This window comes from Phalacrocorax carbo, chromosome 1 (assembly GCF_963921805.1).
Source record: "Phalacrocorax carbo chromosome 1, bPhaCar2.1, whole genome shotgun sequence".
In the NCBI taxonomy this organism is placed as follows: Eukaryota; Metazoa; Chordata; class Aves; order Suliformes; family Phalacrocoracidae; genus Phalacrocorax; species Phalacrocorax carbo.
This window is the reverse complement of record NC_087513.1, coordinates 188,365,749-188,392,080: the sequence shown is the minus strand read 5'-3', so window position 1 is coordinate 188,392,080 and position 26,332 is coordinate 188,365,749. Positions and strand designations below refer to the sequence as shown.

At 43.0% G+C, this 26,332-nt stretch overlaps 1 protein-coding gene across 1 annotated transcript in view; it reads right to left on the bottom strand.

The window, feature by feature from the left end:
• FAM124A (family with sequence similarity 124 member A) overlaps positions 1-26,332 on the bottom strand; it is a 45,911-nt gene that overhangs the window by 5,633 nt on the left and 13,946 nt on the right. The window contains exon 3 of the mRNA XM_064440913.1: positions 10,344-11,083. Within this exon, the coding sequence (XP_064296983.1) occupies positions 10,344-11,083 (740 nt within the window). The remainder of the gene's footprint in view (positions 1-10,343; positions 11,084-26,332) is intronic.

Genomic DNA, 26,332 nt, shown 5'->3' with positions numbered 1-26,332 from the left:
AAAATGTTTTGCTCATTCATGTTCATGTAGCTAGAGGTGATTCATAGGACAGCCAAACTATAGGAGTTCACTTAGGCGTTGTAGATTAATATCTATATATACACCAATGTATATTTAATGAGGTATGTTAATTCATAACCTATTTCTGTATAATATAATAAGCTGTTTTCCTTAGTGGCATAAAGAATTAAATCAATTAATGGGTAAATTAACTACAGTAGTATAGCGGTTTCATTAACTGGTGAGAAATTGAGTACAAAAGAGTCAAATAAAGTAAGTCAAATTGTTAACAAAACATTAACCAGCAATCACTTTAGACTTCTACATGCAACATTATTTTATTTATGCAACAGGTGAGCTAATTTGTTTAAAAAGTTGCTCAGCAAGATAAAAGACTTGTGTCCATGGAGAAAATACCAGATGTTTCTTTACTGGAGACATTTCTGGATAACCCATTAGTAACAATATGTCATGCTGAAAGTACACAACCACATCACTGCACTCTTTTGCTGAATTTTTTCAAGAAAACACCCCTCATTATATTGCTGCTTTCACCAGCCAAGGTACTCTTTCTTCCTGTTCAGTAGCTCTGATAACAAATACACTACATGGACTCAACCACCACGCTTGCTAATCAACATAAGCACCTCCAGAACACTTCTCCCACCTCTCTCAGAGAAAATGGTGGGTTGCCTGACCAGGGCTATTTTTTATGCTACCTTCTTATGTTTTCGTAGATTTAGTTGATAATTTGGCAGGTCAAGCATCCAAAGGAACCAAGGATCCAAGCAAGTACAGTCTTTTTGTTTGTGAAAAGGTAAGGAGACCCCTGGGATCACAAGGACTGGTAACAACTCAGACAAAACTGTACGTGAAAACACAAGGCTTCTGGGGGTCAGATCTGGCACTTGCACTGGGGAGTTCTGTGGGCAGTATGAAAGTGTCGCCTTTACCATGCACAGACCATACCATCTGTCTATATACAAAGCAGAGCCCACAGACATCACAGGTAGGATTTAGTTGTCTAGTTAATACAGCCAATGGAGTCTGGAGAGCAATTCAGTCTTCCCTAAAGGAAATTCCTGTGTCTGGCTAGCTGAATTGTTCTCTAGGTCTGTGGGCTGTACTGACTACACATCCATTGACTACAGTGAGAACACAGACTGTAGCTCACATAAAAATACCTGCAGTTAGACACCAGTTTTAAGTGTCTATGATCTGGAGCCAAACCAAATCCTGTGGAGATAACTCCCATGTGCTCATTTTGCTTTGATGTATAGATGAGACATTCTGCACACTAGTAAGTCTCATGCATTTAGATTATGGTAATAATTTATTATTCTTATTTATTGACACAACTTTTGACACCTGTTCCAAATAAAAAGTAATTTAATTTGGTTTCTCAGGTCACCACTGGTGAGAGATACTGGGTCTTATTCAGCTGTGTAATTGTGGGTACCTGCTGTATCCTGCCTGGCCTAAAGCACATGCATGGGCCACTCCGTATCAGGGATTTCAGTGCCTGGGAACGTTTCTGGGCACATTTAATTTATTAATACAGGTAAAGTCTTAAGCATTTTGGGAATAAAGCACAGACATAAGAATAGCTGGTTTGGCTCTTTCTAATATTTACAAACTCTCCAGTCTAAATCAGCTTGTGTTAGTTTTGGTTTGTAGATACGCAGCGCAATCACTACAGGTGCAACAAAACTACCAGTACTCAAAAGGATGCTTACCCAAGGCATCACCTGTGAGGGTGTGGAGCGGAGGATAAATGGATGAGGTGAGATGGAACACCCCTGCTAGAAGCCCTGGGGGCTCTCGTGTAAGAACTTTCTAACCAAAATGCAGATAAAAAGTAGACACTCAAAGGAAAGGGGAAATGCACTTCTAAGTGGGAGCACTTGGAAGGGCCAACCTGCCCCATGCATCTGAACAGCTTTAAGTACTTGGCCTAACTGGAACATACTTACACTAATGAGAAAAATCTACTTTAGGTAAGACATTAGTTTTAATGTTTTGATATTTTAAACTTTTTTCCTAGCTCTTTTAACATTCCTGTGGGCAGATAAGAGCATTTCATTTTATACAAGGTATTTACTGTTATTCTTGCTATATTCTTGTTATATACTGGGTCACAGCTCCCGGGTCAAGCCCAGTTGGCCTGGCAGGAGGTAATGGTGGATCAGCAAGGAGAAGGAGACAAGTACAGCCTGCCCTTAGGATGCAGGGCAGGCCAAGAGACATCACTAACACAGCTTATTTCTGAACAGCTCTGTTTATAGGAAGAATTATTTACCTTGATCGTTTTTTGTTTAGATGTGTTAGAATTTAGAAGACCTATTTTCCAGTGCTGCTCTTCGTGATATGGGCAGAAAAGGGAAATAATAGGGGGAGATTTTAAAAATACTTTCATCTTAAAGCAACATAACTGAAAACTTTCCCAACCGTGAGAATTCTGGACTGCACAACTGTACTACAGGTAGAGTGTCAGAAGTACCATCTCATGAAATACTAGTGAATAAAGACTACAGGCTAATCCTATATTGTAGAGAACTGGATTATGTCGACTAATAAGACTTTTCTATGTCTACGTTCTGTAGCTTGTCAGAGATCACAGAGAGGATTCGATGATTTAGCCAGGATTAAAACTCAGGCAAAACTAGCTCCTAGCGCTGTGCCAAGGCCGTTGACTGTGCTCGCTCGTACCAGCCTGGCACGGCAGAGGGTGAGCTGCATGCAGCCTGTGCGTTCATGTGATTGCTTCTCTTCGTTTTACCCTTACAGTGCCTGACAGTCCCACAAAGTTCAAACTGGGTTTCCATGTGTGACTGCTCTCAGAAGAAACCACAAAAAGCAAGCAGGAGATGCTGATCTTCCACTGCCCTTTTCGCCATGAGATGCTGAAAACGGCAAGACCTATTTTTGTGCCTTGACGACAGTGTGATGCACATGCAGCTACTCTTTTCAGCAGATCTGCCTTCTTCCTCCTCCCCAGTTCTTCCTTTGGCTTTGGAAGCCGTTGCATCTGCTTTAATTTCTCTAAATTCTTTTATTTTTTAAGTCCTTATCTTCAGCCTTCTCACAGCTTGCTTTCTGCATTGCCTGTTATCTGGCTGCAGCCCAGCAGAGCCCTGCCTGGTACAGCCATGCTGCCTGTGTCAGGCACAAGTGTGGCAGAGATGCTGGAGAAGGGGTCAGCTACCAGAGAGGACAAAGACTCAATCCAAACCAACATGTTGTTTTTGACTGAAATTCCAAATACAGGGAGAGAGATCTGTCAGAGCTCACCATAAAGACACACAACAACCCTGGCCATTGGGTAAACTGACTGAGATTAGCTTTCTAACAGAACAGATTTTTTCATCTGGCACTAATCTGCTGCTCATTTATAATCTCTGCACAAATCTTTGTGAAGCCTGGAGGGATTTAGAGTCTTTGTGTATTACAATGGGCTGCAGAAGAATTTCATGACGAATATCCAGGAGCGCCATAAACAGCTTGGGTCAAACCTCGCAGAAATGCACTTTCGACTTCACTTGGGCTTCCTATACCTGACACAAAAAAATCTATGAGTGCTTCTGCAGTCTATTTTAAGTTATCTGCTTTTTAAGAAAGCAGATAGTGATCTCATTACACATTATCTGTGTTAAGCACTGCCAGCAAGGCTCTGCTGAGGTCAGAACCCAGCCAAACAGCCAGCACAGCAATGATATCACCATCTCAGGCCCAGATTTTGCCTGCCTTGCTCAACAGGAGTGCAACGGTGTTTATATAATTGTATTAAAACCAGTGGGATTGATCCAGGAAAAAAAAAAACAACACAAGAAAAAGTGGCAGAGGTTGGTCTTCAGTATCACCATAATAAGTCTTACTTGAAAGGCAAAATGTATTCAGAAGTGCAGCATATCAAAAGGCAAAATTTGCAAATTTGATTTAAAATTGTTGAACATATTTGAAAAGTGGCATGTACTGTGTTTACAGAACTAGAACAGGAGGGTGTTTTGTAACGCTAAATATTTTCACTCTCAAGAGTTTTTGCTGGGTGTGTAGAGTCATCAGAGACCTTGCTATGCCATGAAACATAACTACACTAAGGGAAAAGACAGAGAGAAAGTACCTTAGGAAACAACTAAAAAATCTCCTCCTATTTGCGTTAGTGACTGATTCACTGCGTCCCCCCAGAACCCAATCATTAGCACTAAGAAGAACCAAACAGCTACGGCACTAAAAGGAAAGGAAAAACGGAGTAGAAGATTTTTAAAAACAGGAGCCTGTTATTAGACTTACATATTAATTCAATCAGTTTAAGGCACCTCCCTTGACTGAGTCAGTTTTTACTCTAAAAGTCTGTTCTTTTCACCAGTTCCAGCAGAAACTAGAAGTAATTTTTTGTAAAGGGGTCCTGTATACATCCTTGCTTGTCCTTGATGCTTTTCTTGACATTCTTCCTCTTTGTGTTCAGATCTGCTCTATCTGCACTATTAATTCCAGCAAGCTTGAAGCTCTTTTCTCACCTCCATTTTCCTTCTTGCAGGCCAAACTCTTCTCTGTAAAAGTGCCCTCTCTTTGCCTGTTTTTGTCTCCTTTTTACTTTCTCTGCTTCCTGGTTTACTTGCTCCTCTTGCTCTTTTCTACTTGTACTTAACTGTAATGACTCATGACTGCAGTAGTGGGACTGTGCTTTCGTTCCTTTATTTCTCAGAGTTTGTAATTGGTAATACTTTGAGTAGCAGGGACGAGATGATTTAACTGCATCTAAGGCTACAGGGGTACATTATGTCATCCAGTCTGACCTTGTGTTCATCATTTTACAAATCATTAAGCCATTTCTTTACTGAGCCTGCTGACACTTAAGGCAGATGAAAGCTTTTCAGTTTTCAGGAGACTAAATTGCTGCTGCAGGCAGGAGTGTAAGACAGAGGTGCCACAAAGCTCAAGGCTCCTAAAATGGTAGCAGGTTGACTAATGCTCCTTGGCTGCATGTTTTATCAAGATCATACAAATGCTGGATGACCATCAAGGCACCCAAACTGGAAACTAAGGAAAGGAGAAGGAACACTGCTTTGTGTTGGTGAGAGGAAACGCAGAGCCAGGTGAGGACTGGAAGGGTTTGGAGGGCCAGCTGAAGTAAATGCAACCGTGACCACACTGATCTGTGTCCTAAATCTCTCAACAGAAACAGAAGTGGACCCTGAGCCTCCAAGATTTGCCTCTTTTTGTCCAAGATAAGGTGGAGACAAATTATTCCCCATGCTGCATTTCTTTTAGTCTCAGTTGGAGCTGTGAGAGGAAAAGGAAAGGCTTTGTCCTAACCTCAGATCTTGTAATTATTTCGACCTCAGCAGCTCAGTAATTCTCACCCTTGCTGTCCATGTATCTAAGGCAGGGTATTTTCTGCATTATCTGATCCCTCTTTCCCAGCTCCTTGCTTCAGTTATGGGCAGTCTCCAGCACTCTGTAAGACAGCATTATCTCTGCTCCCTAAAACACGTTGGGTCAGTTGTGCATCATGGAAAAATTTCTCCCCCTGATTTCAGCATTCAGCTATCTTGCGTTGTGAGGTTTGACTACAACCATACTTTTCATGCAGATACATACATGTTTTAAATAAGCTGAGGGAAATAAAGGCACTTTTGTTCTCCTTATGGCCTAGATAAAAGGGGATGAAGAGATGAGTTCATGAGTCTCACAGACACCGGTATGTAATACACTGAACAAACAAAGAGGTTTTCAGCTATAAGCTTTTGATTCTTTTTTCTGTATAATGTATTTGCTGATGTCTGTGTAGGCATGTAACCTTCATGCTGCTTCCTATCTTCAGGCATCTTGCAATGCAAATGCCTAGTACAGAATGCCTTTATGCATGCAGCTGGCAGAAATCTGCACCCCCAGATTGACTTCTGGCAACTCCAAGGACGTATTCAACAGTAACATACCGATCTTGTACATCAATGACTGCAGCTGACCTCATGAAACCATTAGGGGATGACTACTGCCTGACCATATATCTAGAGTACTCATTTTGTACACCAAGCAATGGAGAAATCTCCAAGGTAGCAGAGGCCTGAGCTTGCAGGTAGCACAGCAGCAGGTTAATCATTCTTATTGACTGGGTCCACAAGCAATCTTTTCTCAGAACCAAAGCTTCAGGTAATATACCATGTTTCCTAAATATGATTATACCACTTCTGAACTCAAGGTTACAGTTGCCCAGTAAAGGTAGGAAGAACACCGGCCAATTAACTCAGCAAATCAGCTTAAAAAAACCCTCTAACTAAAAGCTGTGATCAGTTAACATTTGCACTCTTATTTCGAGGATGCTCTATAAAGCAACACTAGGTGGGAAACAGCTACCCCATAAACAGTATAGGTTCATTAGCACAACAACTGGCATAAAAGCCTTACAATGCCAGATCTGACTACATTGTTTCAGACAGGCTTAGCATAGACTGGTAACAAACCACACATTTCTTGGGATTTTTGTCTTGGCTTTCTGGCAAGTTGATTGCTTCTTGGTGCTGAAGATGGTGGAGGGGGAGGGATTTCAGCAAGAAATTGGTTATTACCAGGTGAATCAGGTGCCTGAACATAGGTGTTGGGTCCATTTTGGTATCTCCTATGGTGCCTGCCTGTCATACTAGGAGGCCTGCAGGTCCTGAGCCTCATCTGCCAGGACACCTCTTCTGGGTGGCTCAGGCACACTTTGGCATGTAAAATGGCAGTAGGTCTTATGCCTAAGCGCGGAGTCACTACCTAGGTGAGATACTAATTTGCTGTCGCCCACCTTCCTCCAGAGTATGTCTGCATGTCCCCCCTCATGCAAAGCAGCTAGGAAATTCTGCCAAAATATTAATTTACCTTTCCTACCCTATCCAAAGACATTCTCATGATTTAAAGAAGACTTCTGTGCACTTTCTCCTCTCTGCTTACTATCTCTGTTTCCCAAACATGCATAGCCAAGCCAGTCCCTTCAGTTATAAACCTTTCCTGCTTCCCATGTTGCACTGCCAGGACTGCAAGCTCATTAGCACTTCAGCTGTCTCTGTGAGGATTATGCCCAGAGGCAGCCTGGAATTTAGACAAGACCTATAAAACTGGCAGTATATTCAGTATACGGTGTATTCTTAGCTACATTATTTACGTGTTCTTCCCACTGCTCTGACAAGAGCTCCCCAGAGCTCCTGCTTCTGGGTTTAGCACTGGTGAAGCAGAGTGGGTGTCTTCACACAGGACGCAAACATGCTCTTAAGCCTTGCTCCTGCTAAAGCCAACTGAAGCTTACCCTTTGCCTCAGCTGGCATATAGCTGCACCCTTGGAGCTAACTGCCGATGTGGAAAAGCTACTGTGACAAAATAATTTTGAAGGGCTTTCTTGCAAATGAAGGAATAGTTTCTGTGGTATTAAACAGACTTATTCTGCCCACGAATACATTTATTTTTCCTTTGCACTGACTTTATCTAAGCCCCTTGGTAATTGCATTTACAAAATGGGTTAAGAACATGGATCAATCTGGCTGGCAAGTATCCAAGTCCCTGTAAGCATACCAAGAAAAACACAAAGGTCACATCTTGTTAGTCTCATCAGGGAGGTATATCATACTTCAAATATTACACGCTGCCTGTAATTTAACAGGGATGATAATTTGGGGTATAATTGGTGATTTTAATCTGTAGAAAGGTGCAGTATCCATATGAAGTAAATAAAAATATTCTGATGATTCCTAACTACCAACTCATGTGCAGGCTGAAAAATACTAGGAGGTCATTGTTTGGGTTCATATAACTGGGAAGAAGTGAAAGTTATTACACATGCTGTGGCATTGATAAGACTGTGAGAAGTCAAAAGGTATTCCTGTTACTTTAAAAGGCAGACACTATAATAGTTTTGAACTCAGAATGAGTTAAAAGAATATGAGGAGTCCATGGATCACCAAATCCAGTGTTTCCTATAACCCATGCTCCATCATATAATCCCTTTTCCTTAACTGACTATCCTGTCTTGAATTAGCATATTAACTTGTTAGCACCTGCTGGGTGGCTGTTATGTAGTTGGCTGTCAATACGTACAACTGCCAACTTACATCTATTTATTGTCAGGTTTTTGTTCCTGTGCCAGAAGAGTCACTTAGTGAAACAGCCTTCTCCCATTCCTGCCACTTACCTTCTGGTATATTTTCTGAGCACAGGCAGAGCTCCCTTGAGACTTATTTTGGCTAGGCTCAGATGACCCTACTCTTCCAGTTGCCATTTGTAAGACAGTCTCTCCGTTCCTCTGCATAGGGATGGGGAAGCCCTTCACTGTATCTGCACCCCTCTGAAGTCACCCTTCTGGATCCCAGGGCCGAAGACAGGTGAGGCCCATGGGACCTTGTGCAATGGCACAAGCACTTCCCACCCTCCTTAGGGGATACCAGCTCTGGTACACACCAGAGACTGCATTTTTCTTTTCAGGGCTGTGTTGTACTGGTGGCTTGTAGTCATCTAAGTACACACAGGACATTTTCCCTTTGGTTTAGTTATAGAGCTCCACTTCTAATTGTACAGACTTGTTTAAAACTGGTATACGAGGACCTAGTCTTCATGATGTTGCAGTCCCATAGGTTAGATTCAAAGTCTCTGTTTTCCCCATTTTGCGTATATTAAACTTCTTTTGCTTCACCACACTTCCAATGTGATGATTTCCATTTTCAATTTTGCCCTCCTGTTCAGCATCATCGTCTTCACTGAAAGCAGAAATGAAAATTAATTGCACTTGGAGGCCACACTTAGCAGGCCTTTGCTCTTCTCTTTTGGTGCATACAGCTAAAATCTTATTCTGTTTTTCTTTGTACCTGTTATTTCTGAAAATTTGCTGGTTTGAAATCAAAAGCCTTATTTAGAAGCCCTATTGTGGTTTTTTTTCTACCCTTCCCTTCAATTTACTTGAAACCAGTGCAAGATCTCATAAACCGATACCACATAGCAGAAACCTACTGAAAAATAACAGGGAAAAGGGGACGTAGGTGAGTGTGGTTGCCATGTTAGAGTTTTGTGATGGTTCTTGTAAGCTTAAGTTTACAGGTTATTTCAAGCTAACAGAGATATGCCTACAGCGCAGGCAGTAACCCTGACAAATTGGTGACTCTTGGCAGATGGGCAGGGAAGTGGAATTGCCTCCTGTGCCCTACACATGTGCTTTCCAGCTCTGGCATGGGTGTCTCTGTGGGTGGCACCTGCAAAGCAGCATTGAAAGGTTTCACCTGGACGTGACTCACCAGAGCACAGATGCCACATGTACCTGGATTTCCAGTCCCAGGAGCTACAAACCTAGAGGCACGGTGCTGCAGGGGGATGCAGCACGCTCTCTGCACGCTGGGAGGTCCATACAGCGGAATGATGGCACCCACAATGCCCCTTCCACAGAAACAAGGTCAGACAATTTGACAAGCCTCATGAAAGCAATTTACTCTAAAAAAAATACCCTTCTTTGAAATCTAAACAACAGTCTTCCAAAGGTGGGTGTCTGCGCTCCTTAATTTGAATGCTAAGCAGCAATAAATACCTCTGCAGTGCAGGCATGCACATTAACCTGGCTCTGGATTGCCACAGATACCCCATCAGCAGGGCAGGCAGCTATTAAAAGCTTGCTGCTTGTTATCCCCTTTATCTCCCTCGGATGTGGCATAGTGAAGCAAAGTATGCTGATACATTGCCCAGATATGGTGCCTACAGATGTCCTAATAAATAAACTCTCCTTCAGGACTTGGTTACGAGCACTTGAGATGAGTTCAGAAAGAGAGTCTGTGGGAATGCCTCTCTTAGGCTGCTCTTCAGGGTGTATTTCTTTTCTTTCACCACCTCCCTCCCCATCCTGATCATCACTGTGCAAAAGAGAGATGCAGTTTGTCACCCTGTGATGCTAGAAAATAATGTGTACCATCAGGAATTCTGTTTGTCTTCCATAAAAATCTCATAACTGAGAGATATTTTATAAACCCCTGTCAGTTCTGTGCCTGTATTTCTTGTAAAACTGCACCCATCAGCCATCATTTCTCCACTCAGGCTCATAATTCCTTCTCTCCTCATTCTTTTAAACAGCTATCTCATCTCACATCACTCTGCATAAACTGAGGTTGACTGATATCTGGATAGTATCATCCACTGCTTTCCTGATTAGTTATGCACACAGCAAGGGGGCTCAAGCTCGTTCTTTAGCAGTACCGCCCTGGCTCTTTCTCCTTGGACAGAGCGAGAAAAAAAAAAAAAAGAAAGCCTCCTTCTCTGGCTGCCACTGCAGGTTAAGTTTTCCTGCACAAAACTAATGAATGTGTGTCGTCTGTTTCCCTGTGTACTGAACTTACCTGCAAAAGGATCCTATTTCCATCGTGGTCTTCTGTCTGCCACCTGCCTTCACTGATGGGGCTGCAAGGGTTGGGCAAGAGAGGCACAAGCTGCCCCACATCTTTTACTCTGAACTCCAGCACTGCTGACTCTGTTGGCGTGGGGGCCTGGCCCTTCGGAAGTTTTTTTAAAGAAAACTGAATGTCTATTTCCATGTTAGAATAGACAGGAAAAACACAAAAGTCTGCTTTTTTCTGACATACTGGTCTTTTCAGTATTAACTCATACAATTTCAAAATGTCAACAAAGTTTTCACTCCTGCAGTATATAGTGAAGCGGATAATTTCTTTCCCGTAGTGCACTGGGCGAATGGCCCACAGAGGAGTCTCTGGAGCCAAAGTGTAAAAGTCCTGGCTGCATGGCATATAAGGCAGGAACTTCCCATGCACTCGCTCTGTGTGGTGGTAATGCCAAGGTGGCCGCTGAAACGTTTCATGGAGCTGCAAGATCGGTTCTTCTCCATATTCCTCCTGCAGAAACAGAATGACGGCAAGGGCTGGCTGGGAAACACCAGCCTTACCTGGCCTTCTGTGCTTCTTGGGCACTCGTCTTTCTGAGACTCGGAACAGCTGGAGGTCTGGATGTATCCAGGCTAGAAGCTTATCGATGGCTTGCTGAAGAGTCTTGGATTCACCTGGGTCTGTGATAATATGTACACTAACAAGGAATGGGTCTTGTATGCCTTCCACAGAAAGTTCACCTGAGAGTATAAAGAAAAATATCCTTTAAGATTTGTAACCAAATTGTCAACATTTAGGTGATCCTTAAAGGAGAAACAGTTTACTCAGTCACAACTGGGCTTTTTTTTCATCTCTCTCAAGCTCACCTGCAATAAACTAAAAATAATGTAGAGATATAGCAACCATGAAAGTAATCAGAAGAGAGAGAAGTTTCATCAAGCATACCGTAAGAGTTGCTGTTTTTACTGAGGTAGCATCCAAAAGACATTACCCAATGTGTGTTTCTCTGTTAGAAAAGAGCTGCCCCATACAGATGAGAGGTAGGAAAGACAAAAATACTGATGTAGAGTGGGGGTGGAAGGGACACTAATGATGTGCAGAATGATCAGGGTGAACAGTGTTCATCCCACCTTGTTTTAATTTGTGCCAATTGGCCCGGGGCATGGAAATCACACCACTGAACTCCACTCTATTACCTTGACGTTGGAGTTTTCCACCCAGTTAAGAGTGTTCTGTGTTCTGGAGGCAACTGTTTTAATAAGTACGGCAAAGTTTGTAGGGAGAGGTAATAACTTTTATTAGACCAACTGATACAGTTGGGAAAAAAACCAGACAAGCCTTCAGGCATACAAGTCCTTCTTCAGGAAAAGATATTACTTGTCCCTACAAATCCTGCACTGTTTATATCTTCAGACCATCAAGATTGTAATACTACTGCTTCAAGGTTTTTATAAGATTAGGGAAGACTGGTGAAAGCTTGAAGCACAAAAAATTACATTTACTCAGGGGAAAAAAGAAACCTCTAGTTAGCCTTGGGAATGTTCACAGGGGCTCTATCTGTTGTTGTCCCTGAAACGTCTTCGATAGCTCACAAGCAGAGCAATGGCTGGTTGGAGGGCAGGGAAGAAATTGTCACTTCAGTTCTGCTGGAGTTGCATGCCAATAAAGATGCGTATGAATGGAGATCCAAGACAGTTTAATAAATTATCCAGGTAATCTGGATATTTTTGCTGAAATGGTTCCCCCTGCGTGGTGTTCTGAAACCGTCTCCATGTCTGACACCCCAAGCCTGGGCACAAAGCCTATATGTGTGAAGCTTTAGAAAGGCTTCCCAAGCTTTTCATTGTGCAGATCACATTTAATAGAGGGATTGTCTCACAGGCTGTTTTCCCTCCTATTGGCAAGCAGTATGAACCTCTCCCTCCTCCCTCCTGGCATCCGAATAACATTCCTGTGATACTTCAGCAATTTCTTTAATGGAAAAGTAGTATTATACAAGTAGTGTATTTTAGTTGTCTTTCAATACAGAATAGCTGCAAGACCCAAAGGAAAGCTAGATGCAACTGCATAGCTTTCCAGAGATGACTGGTAAACATACCATCAGCCTCAATTTAGAAGCTGCAGAAAGATGTGGTATGCAGAGCAAATGCATGCAAGCGTGCATTTTGCCTAGGGGAGATAGAGAAAAATCAAGTAAATTATCAAAAATACAATTACAGCAGAGGTCTTCTATCTCTGCACGAAATGGGTGATGTGGAGTGACTTTGTCAGATGGTTAATGGAAGAAAAAAATTGAAGCAGAAAAAAAAATCTGTGTCAGTATATGGCAAGAAGCTTTGCTGTGGCAGTTGTTACTGGTAGGTCATTCCTTGAGATATCCCCTGTGGATAGTCACAGTGTTGGAGTAAGACAAAGGGGGTGTGGGGGAAGGTCCTCTCGTGGCCCTTTACATGGGACAGCAGGACAGGAAGGAAAACAAATTGCAGAGGACAGTGATCTAATAAAACCAGAAAGAAAGTAATCACCATAGCTACACAGTCATTCATCTTCTAAGACTGGAATAGAAGATGTTCAGCTCTTTTCTCCCTCTGTTTCCTTTGTTACACAAATTCTGTCAAAGCCTGCAACAAGTGACAGGCTTGATACTTATGCATATAAACGACTGCAGCTCTGAAAGAAGCCTGGCCACAACAATATGAAGCAAAGAGTTCCTGTCGGCTTCTTACTCTGCATTGGAAAAAAAAAAAAAAGAATCCCTGAGCATGGCTTTTCTGCCCTCCTGTTGCTCGGCATGGTGCACGGACGCTGAACGGCTACAGCATTTTTCAAAAGTGGAGCCTTGTGGGAGCCAGCCCCAGCATTAGTATTCTGCGGCCATCACTGCCTGTGCCCATCCGCACCAGATGCTCACAGAGCCAGCCTCAGAAGACCACCAAAGCACGGCACAAAGCCACCATTAGGAGCTAGGGTTATATGTACCACAGAGCAAATAATCTTTTTTTGAGATAGAAGCAGCTATGCTGAAGGGGGGAAGTGTACAGAGTACAGGGGAAGATCAGTACAGAAAGAGCTTCGGTATCTATTTTATGTTAGCAAAGATGCTTTTACTGCAACACTTTCACACCTTTCATTACGTGGCTTCCGTGATTATAAAATGGCAGCCTTTTCTGTTTTGGTAAGAAAAAGAGAAACATAAGAAAAGCAGAAATACGAGGCAAGGAGCTAAGAGAAACTTCCCCTGAACTGATAAGTTGCAAATTGTTTCTATGTTGCTAACAAGTCGTTTTGCTTCCACTGACAAGGAAGTGGGGGGGGAAACAACACCATTTCTCATGACACTGTTCAGTTTGCCCCTGGCAAATTGTCACAGAAGCAAATGAAAGCTCTGCATATGTATTAGCCTTCCTGTGTTACTAGCTAATCCCACAGAAAATATCAAAATGCTGAGGCATCTATTTGAAAATAAGCTCCACAGTTCTCACAGCTATTACATTTTTTTCTTTCCTATGACAGAAGGGGATTAGTTCTCTTTGAGTTGGCAAAGCACTAACATTGCTAAGAGGTAATTATTACCAGGATTGAAAGAGTATTTTACGATTCTAAACCTTTTACTCCTCTGTTAGGTAGTATTAACCACCCATGACAGGTTAAAGCAAACAGTCAGCAAAAATGCTGCAGGGCTGTCACAACTGGTGTCCGAAAGCTGGGAGCTGAAGCTGGCCTGATATTTTATGATTGAGCCTTGGATGGGTCCTTCTCTATATATTATTTTTATTTTGTTGCTGATGCAATATTGCTGAGTGAAGAAAAGAAGTCCTGCAAAGCAAAATGGCAGTCTTGCCCCGTGGTTCTTCCTCCCCTCCTTTCCCTGCCTAGAAACCAGGATCTTCTCATGAGAAAGACAATCTGGCAGAAAGCAGTGGGTGCCATCAAGTCTGTCTGTGCCAGCTGCCTCATTTCGATAGGACTCTCCTGAAATTCAAGCTGCCTTGTCTTGGGGACAAATAGGACAGGTACCTGTCTGTCTAGCCCAGTTGCTACATCCCCTGCTGAGTGCATGGAGAGAGGCTGCTGCCTCTGAAAAACCTGCAGAGGACAATCTTGCCTTCCGAATACCTTTCCTCTCATTCACACTGTGAGGAACAGTTGTGCCTGCAGAGGACAACCCTCTTGACATCCAGAGCTGCCCAGCCCTCCCCTGGCCAGAGCTGCTTTGCAGGACAGCTATGGCGACAGTGGCAATCTAGTTACACAAACACCCGTGGGTGAAGTGGGATGCAATGCGTTAAGTGCTCTGCTCCCTTGGCGGGGGATGGGGGGGGGGGGGGGGGGGGCAGCCACCACCCCTGAAAGGTGCCATAAAGACTCTTGTCTTCAAGAGTCTTGGCTGTCAAGGTATCTGGTATGTTGCTCCAGCTGGCCAGGAACGCAGGGCTCCTGGCCCAAAGCAGGCACAAGCTTCAGTAACTTCAAATCAGCATCCCTAGCAGCTGGGGAGCAGCCAGGCTCATCTGGAGGTACTGAGAACTAGAGCTACAACTCCTTCTCCCTGGAGTATGTATGCATTTTACATTAAACCACACAACAGGCAAAATGTCCCTAGAAGAAATGCGCAGAGTTTTCTCCCATGCCACCTGAATAACCCTAGATTAGAGATGTCTCCCTCTTGCATTTGCTTTTTGGCCCCAGGACTCTTGCACACCTGGCTCCAGCAGAATGGTTACTGGGTAATCTGGCCACAACCTGGCAGTCTGGTCCCTCTAATCTAGAATAATAGAATCATAGAATCATTAAGGTTGGAAAAGACCTCTAGGATCATCAAGTCCAACCGTCAACCCAACACCACCATGCTTCCTAAACCACACCCTGATGTGCCACGTCTACATGTTTTTTGAACACCTCCAGGGATGGTGCCTCCACCACCTCTCTGGGCAGCCTGTTCCAGTGCCTGACCACTCTTTTGGTAAAGAAATTATTCCTAATATCCAATCTAAACATCCCCTGATGCAATTTGAAACCATTTCCTCTTGTTCTATCGCTAGTGACCTGGGAGAAGAGACCAACATCCACCTCACTACAACCTCCTTTCAGGTAGTTGTAGAGAGCGAGGAGGTCTCCCCTCAGCCTCCTCTTCTCCAGACTAAACAACCCCAGTTCCCTCAGCCGCTCCTCATAAGACTTGCTCTCCAGACCCTTCACCAGCTTTGTTGCCCTTCTTTGGACACGCTCCAGCAATTCAATGTCCTTCTTGTACTGGGGGCCCAAGTGCTGTGAGAGGCCCAGGTTGCATTCCCCCTGGAGCTGCCCTGCACAAAGACTTGTCCCTTCTTGGGGCAGTGCTCCAACCACTTTTTTATTTCAGGAGAAGTCACTACCTTCAGCAGTCTTGATGACATCTGCTTTTCCAGTGGACTTCGCTGGAAATCCACTGACTGCCTAAAACCAGGCCGTAGCAGAGCTTAGGAAGGAGACAAGTAGTCTCCTTGAAATGTCGCTCCTAACCTTGTGTTGGTGAATCAATATATGGACCTAAAGACCTCTCAGACTCACCAGGAGATATTTAATAAAGAGTTACCTACAGGGTTAGGCAAACCTAGTAAGTACATGAGCTGAGTCCAAGGCAACACTGACCATTTTAGGTGTATTATGAGAAAGGCTCATGGGCAGACACAAAGATGGAGGTTATTTTCATATCAAGGAGCATCACTTTATGGGCAGCTGCAACAGAAGCCGTTACTGGACACCTCTGGCAGCAGAACCCACTGCTAGGTCATGCTTTGATGAATTATGCTGCATAAATAATCTTTTGAACAAGCAGGATGTGACAGATTCACCAGCTCCTCCATCCTCTTTCCCCGCTGTTTAATAGCATCTGACAAACGCAGGGCTGCAGGATAATGCGCTTCGCAGCATGCCCTGCTTTGCACACCACCTCAAACTCATGAAGGATGTTCAGAAGCAATAAGAAAGGGAATATTCTGCACAGCACAGTGACAAAAGGAGGAGAAACCTCTTTCACACTCCCATCAGAGCATTTTCCTGCGGAACTGCAAGCTGAATGTTCCCTAATGGAGATAATGGTGCCAGTATGCTCACTCCTCCAGCTGTATTAAGGCAGTAGAGACAATGCACAGCAGACCAGCGTACTGACAACCATGGCAAAATGGTCAATCTGCTCCTCCAGATGGGCACATGATATAGGCTCTCTGAGCTGTTATCCAGTTGCTGTAGAACCGAAAAAAAAAAAGTATTGAGCAAAAGTAAAGCTGGAAAATTAAGCTCATTATCTGCCTGATGGAGATAAAAAGCTTTCTCTGGTACATTAATACGAACAGTCTTACGAGGTGTCATTGCCTTTAGTGTACAGCACGCAGCCAACCCTGCGGGAATGAATCTTATCAAAAGTGATACTTACTGCCCACAGAGGCCCTGCGTGACCAAGTAAAGGCAATGGCACATCTCATCATGTGGTACCTTTGCTGTTAGATAGTGCAGCAATTGCTGAAACTCCCCACTGTGCTACAGCCCCCAGTGAATTCTCATCCCTCCCCCACCAGCTACATAGCCCTGCCCAGCCCAAGGGTAACCTTCCATGATTGACTTAAGCTGCTGTGGAAAGGGGCCATCTCACTCCATCTCACATCTTCACCTCGCCATGTGCTCCTGCCCACTCCCTTATGTTGGCCTGGGTACTTCTGTAGCTACACATCTTAAGCGGATCATGCAGCTGCACTCTGACACTCAGTCTCCTGGTTGCAGTCATATGGTCGATAGTGCCAAGACTGCCATCTCAACTTGCCTTCAGAACCATATGATCCTCATCTTCTTCATAGGAAACACAACCATTGTGGCCCAGAGTCATCCCACGGAAGGTTAGGTACCCTGACAGATGCCCCTCCAGCAGGAGGCTGGCTGTCCTGGGCTCCATTTATAGTCCATGGTGAGAGACAGAATCAAATCTCAGATAAGGTCCATCACTCTCCACTGTCCACAAGTGTCATGGGAACCAAGTAACTCCACTTCCATCTTGTGCACCTCAGCTATGCAACTAAAATTGGAGGGAAAGTCTGTGGGCCTACATGCTTATCTTGAAGATCATTCTTGTTCTAGTATCTTATCTTATCTTGCTGTACCACTTTCTCAAACAGATGAGATGTGCTTTTGTGATGAGCATTATGGAAGAAAAGCTTTTGACCTGTGATTATCCTGTCTTCCACTACAACCTCCAAAACCAACTTCTTTGACTAGTCAGGCTGCTGACTACTCATAGCAAGGTCAGGGACTCCACAGGTTACAGATATACTCTCAGTCCCTATTTATCTCCTCTCCTCATTCACAGTACTGCAGCCTTCTCACTTATCCCCTAACTACCTGGCAGACGAGAAGCAGTTCACACTTGGTATAAAGGTATGTGTGTGTTGCCTGCGGGCTGACTCTCCAGCTGTAGGTTGGGAGAAGAGGTAACTTGAACCCACATTACAGCCTTTTTTCTCCATGGAGACAAAAGTTCATCCCACTGCCTTTGATCCAGTTTGAAGAAACCTGTGGGAAGTTAGTGGCTCTGTGAAGAAAGATGGCACACATTCACATCATGCTTCCCTTCAAAAACAAGCTAAACAAAAAAGGGATGGGAGTGCCACATTGCGTTTCTAGCTGTGTAATCCCATGTCCCTGACACTACAGACTTCTCCTTGCTGTGTCTGTGTGTTCTACCTAGGCTTTACAGAGCCTGTAGGCATGTCAAAGCAGAAGCTGTGCTTTACTGCATATTAAGCACCTAGCAAAATAGACGCCCAGCTCTGAGAAGAAGGTGTGTGGGATCTTCATGCAGAGAAACTGTAGGAACCCACAGTGGGTGCTTTCACACCATAGTTGCAAGCAAGCAAAGTGCTTGGCAATTCCTCACAAACACCCCCCAGGATAAGGATTTTTCCACCAATGCTGTGGTTTTCCCCATGAGCTCTTTACTCTTGCTGCACAGTGCTCTTGCAACCTGGTGTTATCCTCCCTCAAAATATGCTGCTGACACCATATGTTACATTGGCAATAGCTGTGTTAGAAATAATCAGAATTTCAATTTAGAAAAAAAATCCTTATTATCTACTTAATCTCTGGACAGCACTGAAGCCTTACTTGAATACTCTCTTCAACCACAGATTTAGCTGCTAACTTGCTGAAAAGCAAGAACCTCAAAATGTGTATTCATACACCTTCAGAATGCCAACTATTGTCATTTCCCCTCTTCCCTCCCACACAGTTCACACAATTGAGAGCTGTCTTGGAGTCTCAGTCTGCACATGTGTCCATGCCGCTAAACAGATTCACATGATTTGGCATCTTCAAACTGTCTTAATTGTCTTAGCTGTCTTCACTCAAAAGCCACAATCTACCTCTATTTGCTCAAACGGCTTCATCACACAAAGGTTAATTCCCACAGGAGACCCAATACCCATAAGTGAAACAGTAAGGAAATTTTTTTTTTTTATACCCTGAAAAGTATTCCTGAACTGTGGAAAAGAGCTAGCAATTGTCATTCTGTGTCTTTCAGAAACGCACAAGAAGAAACAGTAATCAGAAACCGCTGAGTGGGGAACTGAAGCACATTGGCGAGCTGTTGCTCACAGGATTTGCCCCAGTGAGTTTGGTGATGTTACTGGCACTAATGAGCCTGGGCCATCAGGGTAAGACATGGGACTTTATGTAACGGCCTGTATTGCTGCTAAATTCAGTCCAGTGGAGAAATACAGGGAAGGTGCATTAATTATTAATGCTCAACTATTACATCAAGTTGTATTATTGTTATTTTAGATTGTATGTAGAATTAAAAAAAAAAAAAGTCTCCTCACTTTCTAGGAGGGGTAGGAAGGGAAGAGGGCCTGAAACTGAAACACAGAGCGAGCAGTATTCCAAATGGCTGCAGATCTCCACTTTAGAAGAGTTAAGCTTTGCAAAGATACACATCCTTCCCAATCATAAAATTTTCCTAAAGAAAGATATGGACCATTGTACTTGGCAAGAACCCAGACACCAATCTTTGGTATTAATATCAGATTCTGTACAGAATTGCAATGTGTACTAATTCAGTAAAATTCCCATCAACAATCACTAGTTAATCAAAAGCTGTACTATGCATGTCAGCATTCAAACTGAGTCCAACACCATACTGCTCAAAGTCCTTTGATTGCAAGCATTGTATATTCTTAAAATCCGACTCATGTGCAAAGCTGAGTCTCTCAAAAATAAGTTTTTTATAAAAGGGCAGAAAGAGCATTGCCTTAAAAAAAAACCAAGAAACACTGTATACTTGAGCAGCTGACAAATTTGGTCCAACAATGAGCTCCATACCTCACACAATGTACTCTAGTTACCTGAGAGTGTGATTTTACGATGGGCTTAAGACAATTTAAGACTTCACTGCTGGCACTCTTCCCCCTACTACTCCCAGTGAAGTGTTTCCAGTGCTGTCCGTGTGCCAGGTCTAGGTGCAAGCTGAAACAGCCTGCTGAACAGACTGAGAAGAAGCCTTCAGACAAGGAGTAATCAGGATTGTGCCTTCTGGTGGGAGTCAGAGAATTGATCTGGCTAAAAATGTTCATTTTCAGGTAGACCTCTTCTTTTAATCAGTTTGTGCTTTTGCACAAACCCCTCTGGTATCACAGAGGTGGCAAGGAAACCCAGCCAGAGAGAAGGCAGAAGCCACAACAAAGCATCTACACTCAAGACACATCCAAAGAAAATATGGGATCAAACCCTGAGGCATGGTCAAGCATTGCCATGTTTGTGTCTCTGCAGACAATCAACAATATTAGCATCACAGCAAAGGACACATTTGGACTTGACAGTAGTAGAAAGCTATTTTGAATCTCATAATCCTTTCAGCTGATAGCAGTGTGCAGTTCAAAAAACCTACCCCATACCAGTTGGTGAAAAAGGGAAGCAGTAATAGAAAGCATGCTTTGTCTTGGTGCTTCGTCCTGATCCCATTTGGTGGCAGCCAGGAGTCACCCGGTACACATTTCATGAACCTTTTAGAAATTACAGATACAAGATTTTTTCCCCAAAACTATTCATCAACAAATACATGGGACCAACAAAAATGAGGCAAGCGGTGGACATCTGCTGCTCTAGAACGTGGCACGCACCAACTACCAAATGTCCCAGCTCCCCACTGAGCTTGCATAAATAAATCTTATTTATTTCAAAAAAGTTCAAATTAAAAAAAAACACCATGATAATGTACTGCAGCCATAAAATGAGGATTCTAATTGTTGGCATTGTCAAAACAGCATGCGTTTAGTAGAAACTACCTTAATAGCTTCAGCCTTCACAAGTTTTTTGTCATTTGACTCAGTGAGTCAGGTGGCTTTTCATGTTCTACTACAACTGGTGTCTCTGAGTCAGGAGTTGCCATGAGACAGATTTATTTTTTTAGCTTCCCTCTTTGGGCTTTAACAATTCAGACAGACGTTTCAACAATTTCTAGATCATTCTCATCACTGTATCAGCTGAACTTGGAATGTCAGGATCTTTCCTGCAAACCATTGCTCAGGGTGAAAGACCCACTAAATGGCTGCCTAGATCTTTGTGGTTTTCTGGGACAGCAGCATTAACACTTCCACAGAGGGAAATTCAACCCACATCACCTAATAATCCAATTTAACTTTCTCTGAAATCTTTCCTGTAAATTTTTGCTAGAATAGTGTGGCACTTGAGAGCTCAGTGTCTATCAAAGATTTCCTATGCTTCTGAATCATGCTTGGTAATGAGAAAGATGAAAATATTGGCTTATGTGGTTTTGATTATGACTACGTGTGCTTAAAAAAGGAGCTAGAAAAACATGCGGATTGTCATTCATACACAAATTATTATTATTATTTTAATAACTAGTCCATCTGCTGTATCTATGTGACAGGGGAAAAAAACTGACTGGATGTGGTCAGAAAACAATATACAAAACAACAAAAACAAAGTTTTCATAGCTCTGGTCCAGTAACTGTTTAGGGTACACTTACACCCCCTCAATACAGATATCCCAAGCTAGCACTAAACCAGTAGGAAGTATTTTGGCCATGGTGCACACAGTTTGGTGCGTGCTATGTGATCCCAAAGATTAAAACTCTGATTTTAACAAAGAACAGAGATGCATGGGTCACTCCAAGTAAATACACTTAAACAGGAACTTCAGTCTTTACAAGGGGAAGGGTATGCTTGTGGCTAATGCCACACACTTGGCATGCAAAAATCAAATCTAGATTTGATTTCAAGCACAGTTACACATTTGTTTGTGCATGTCCTTACACATAACCGTGCCTCATTTCTTTTTTATCTTCTCTTTCCAGCCACTGCCCATCTTTAGTCATGTCTTTAAGGGGATGTTTTCTCTCTACTCTTTATGCTTCTGAATAACCATGTGCAGTGAGACCAACCTCAACATGCTATCACCCTACTGGAAGAGCACGCTAACCTCAACTTCTCAAAAGGTAAAAGTGCGAATAACAATGTTGACTCAATATCAACAACTCCAGTACGGTTTGCAGGCAATGGTGCTTGGCAGCAGTGATAACTCCGTGCCATTCCTGACATAGGCAAGTGTCCATTTGCAGGTCCTGAAAATCAGGATGCATCATCTGTGGATGCTTGTGGACGAGACTGGGATGCTGGTGGGTCTGGGAGGGGGGGATGGTGCTGTGTGGTCAAATACCATGGCAAAACAGGAAGAAGTTGGTTAAAAACTGTGCAACTGAGAGGGAAAATTAGGGACTGTAGGGCAACAGAGCCTGCTGATGTTGCTCTGGGCTGATGATTCAAACTAAAATATAGGCAATTTTATTTAAACATAAGAACAAACTTTTTTACAGTGAGGGTCGTCACTCACTGGAAGAGGTTGCCCAGGGAGGCTGTGGGGATATTCAAAACACGAGGGGACATTGCCCTGAGCAACCTGTTCTCAGTGCCCCCGCTTTCAGAGCTTGGACTAGACGATCTCCAGAGGTGCCTTCCAACCTCAACTTTCTGTGGTTCAGACTATACTTTTCTACCCCGTACACAAGCAGTTGCTCCTTCATTACGGTGGAATTTGATGACAAGCAGCTATATAAACATGTTTCACACAGCCAAAGATTGCTAGGTGGCAGGTAGCAATGGCATTTTCCTTCTTCACACAGCCACAGTGGGAAACAGCATTTCTCTTTCCCTCTAGCAGCATAAGCATAAGCCAGGCAAGATATGCAGAACATGCTCACTGTCTTTTTCACAGAAGCTGACACTTCAGATTTCACTACTGTACAAAACACCTGAATTTGCAATATTGACAGATGCTACAGGCTAAGAGCTCTACATGATTTGGGTCCAATTTCCTCTTCCATTTTTCCACATACTTTAATTAGTCTTCCTTTTACAATAACACCTTCTGGAAATGCAGCGTGATGTTGGTAAGCCCACTGTAAACTGTTTTTACAATTGTATTTAATATGTCTCATTACCAGCCATTGTAAAAGCATCTCAGTTCTCTACAGAAATAAGAAATAATATACTACAGTATATCTTTGTATTGCAGTAAAAGAATATAATTATAACCTTCCACTTATTAAATTACATTGTTTGTAGACATACTTAGAAGATACCCAGTCCAGCAGTGCCTGGGTCAGAACCAGTTGCCTAACTTAAAGTAGGCAACTATACTGTGAAATTTTAGTTTTGTGACGGATTTTTAAAAGCCCAAATCAAACCCAGCCCCCTCCCTGCTCCTGGTTATTTTCCACCACCTTTCACAGTTAAGTGAAGGCAGACAGGTTTTGAAATGATACACTAGTAACGGGAAGCCATTTCTCCATATGCTGTTGTTACAAGGCACCTTACACCTGCATAATAGTATAGATTCTTACACTCCTGTAGCTCCCACGATCTCTGCAACCAGGAAGGCTACATGTTTTTTCGTCAAAAGCTCCATTACTGCTCATATTGACAGATGCGATCCCTTGGTCTCTGGAGTGTTTGGTAAGAAAAATTCTTAAGAATTAGAAATGGGAGAACTTCTGGAGGCACTGGCTCTGCCCTCCTCTATAAAGGACCTAGCGCTCAGTCTGGATCTGACTCTCTAGTTTATAAAGGGATAACATTTTCCTCTTCACATTTCCTTCTAACAATGCTTATGATCTAATAACTTGAATAGAGAGGGAAGAGGAAGATTCTTGCCAGGTAACATGAAGAAGCAGGTGCCATGGTGGGGAAAAATAAAAAAGAGAAAAAGAGACAAAACAGAGCAAAAGAGAGGGGCAGCATATTGTTACAGGCACGCCGTATGGAAGTAATGTGAAAACTGTCCTGGAACTGTTCCTTGGCAAGCTCCGAGCACGGATGGGACAGGTGGCCTAACACTGACCCCTCACAACCTACCTGATGGACTACATCGGCACCTGAGTAGCTTTTGATAGGTCCTCAGAATGACAGTGCACACAAATACATAATTTCTACTTCTAATGAGGCCCTAACCTCACACCTGGCTTCAGAGTGAACACAGTTACTCAAAATGAGAGCAGATAAACACAGCACAGAATTTGCAAAGAAAGGTAATGCAGCTTCAGGAAAACTTCAGGAAAACTTACCTCAAATTCAGGACAGCACTATCCTTTGGGCAACCATTGTTTTTATTATTTGGATTTTGCCACTTGACTACCTGCCACTAACTTACCCTGTCTTTAATGAGAATTGCTAGGTGTCTAAAAAAGACTAGAAATAAGTCTGAAAGAAAAAGGATGTCGGTTAGTGTATGTCATCTTGGACAAGTTCAGGGCGCTCACACAAACACAAGGTTTCAAGGGGCTTTTCATAAACAGTAAGTACTGTAGAGCTGGTGATTTCCCATTCCCCATGGCCAGATCCAGCACCACTCAGGAAATAAAATCTACCATCCAAAGTGCCATTAGGGCAGCCTATTTCAACACACAGCTGGTGCACGGGGGTAAAGATAGAGCCTTAGCACATCACCCTGCCTCTGGAATCAAGAATAAGAGAAACCCTGTCCTTATTAGCCTTCCATAAAGACTGCAAGTTTTGCACATGAGAACTCTTGCCACTTGTAGAGAAAACAGAGTCCAAAACCAGCCCAGGGAGCTGATGCAGATGACACTGACAAAACATTGACCAAATCCCAAAGCAATGATCTGAATTTATACTAGCATAGGAACAGAATACCAAACAGAAAAAAAAAAAAATTAAACAGGAACATGCTTAGTTACCCACATATTTGTAAATCTGCCAAAAGAAACTGTCTTGCGCTTAATTTTTAGAATCAGAAAGCGGATGAAATTCCATGGGTTAAGGAAGTATGCACAGCACGGAAATAAAATTTTAATATCCTGGCTCTCAGGTTTACCATGGAAGAATACAACATCTAAAAACATCCCAGAAGGACTCAATCATTTCTCAGCTGCTAAATGAAAGGCAGGGGAGCAGGGGAAGGGAAATTATCAGCTTTCCACCTGCAAAGCAGGCGAGTGACAAGCCCTTTACCTCATTGAGAAGCACAACATGAACGACTGCGCGCTACAGGGTTTTACTATCTCACATGCTCTAAAATTTGCCACAAACTTGTATCTTCTCCCATAGGGACAGTTTTATGTTTCATTTACCGTCTTAGCTGGAATGGTACAAACGTGTATCCAGGCAGCTCCCTACTGATTGCCGAGGTGAAAAATGTCGGGGGTGGGGGTGGGGGGGTGTGTGTGTGTAAAAAAAACCAACAAAACACTCCCACAATTATTTCTAAGACAACCTGGCTACACTGGCTCCAGAGATGAGTAGGTACAGAATATTTCAAACGCTACAAATCACAAAGGCCTTGCTTCAAAATGCCCACTTCTGGTTTGAGCCTTTCTGAAGAGCCATTATCATAAATGTTGAGATTATGCAGAGGAGGAAATAAGCAGCCCCCATCAAAACTCTTCCTCCCTGGGCAAAAATCATCCCTGAAACACATAGCTCAAAGCAATTTGAAGATAATTAAAATGTTCATGTGCAGAGACTGTTGCTTATTGTGCTGACCAATGCTAATTAATTATGTCTTCGTGATTCTAACTCTCTGTATCCATATGCCACCTATGGTCTTCATATTTTGGTATTATGTACTTTGCGTAAAGGCCTCTTCTGTGTGTTTAAAGTGCCTAGCACAATTCCCTCTTGTATATGATTAGGGATCCCTAATGGTATTGAAAACCGTAATTGAAAAGGTAATTGAAAATATGAGCAAAAGGAAGCTTAATACATTTTCTAGATTAATGAAGAGCACACCAATGGGCAAAACATCCTAATAAGACAAAGCATACTTCCTGCTAAAGAACAAAGGGAAAAGTGGCTATACACACCAGAATTCAGAAAAAAAAAAAGGTCAAAATTAATTTAGTACTTCTCTTCCTTGAAATCACACTGCTGAACCTTTCAAGGCAGTAATACCTCAAAACCTAGCAAGTTTCCATGGCCTATTTACTCGGCTCAATAAGAAATGGCAAAGTGGCACACAGTCACCCTGACAACAGCCAGAGCCTGCACCAAATAACTGCTGCATTTTCTTGCAGAAATAAACACATTCTGCAAACTTTGGTACTCTTTGCCAAAGTATGTGGTGTACAAAACCACAAATGCTAGATGAACGCTGCCAGTAAAAAGCATTTTGGGGTTAAAAGGGCAAAGAAGAAAAGAATTGAGATGCTGCATAAGACTCAAGGTCCAACCAACCCACCAGGCAGGGCTTTGAACTGCTGAAGTAGTACATCGCCCACAATAACTGCTGCCATATGCTTAGGGAAAAAAAGTACTAGAAATAACGGATGTACAGAATGATCCTCCCATTGCCATATAGCAGCCGATGAGATTTTACTTCTGACTTAGGGGGTCTAGGGTTCCTGTATCGTTTTGCGTTGGTGCAAAGTCCTGCAGTTTGTTCAGCTGCTGTCATCGCAGCAAGTGATATAGGCAGCTGTAGTTAATTCACC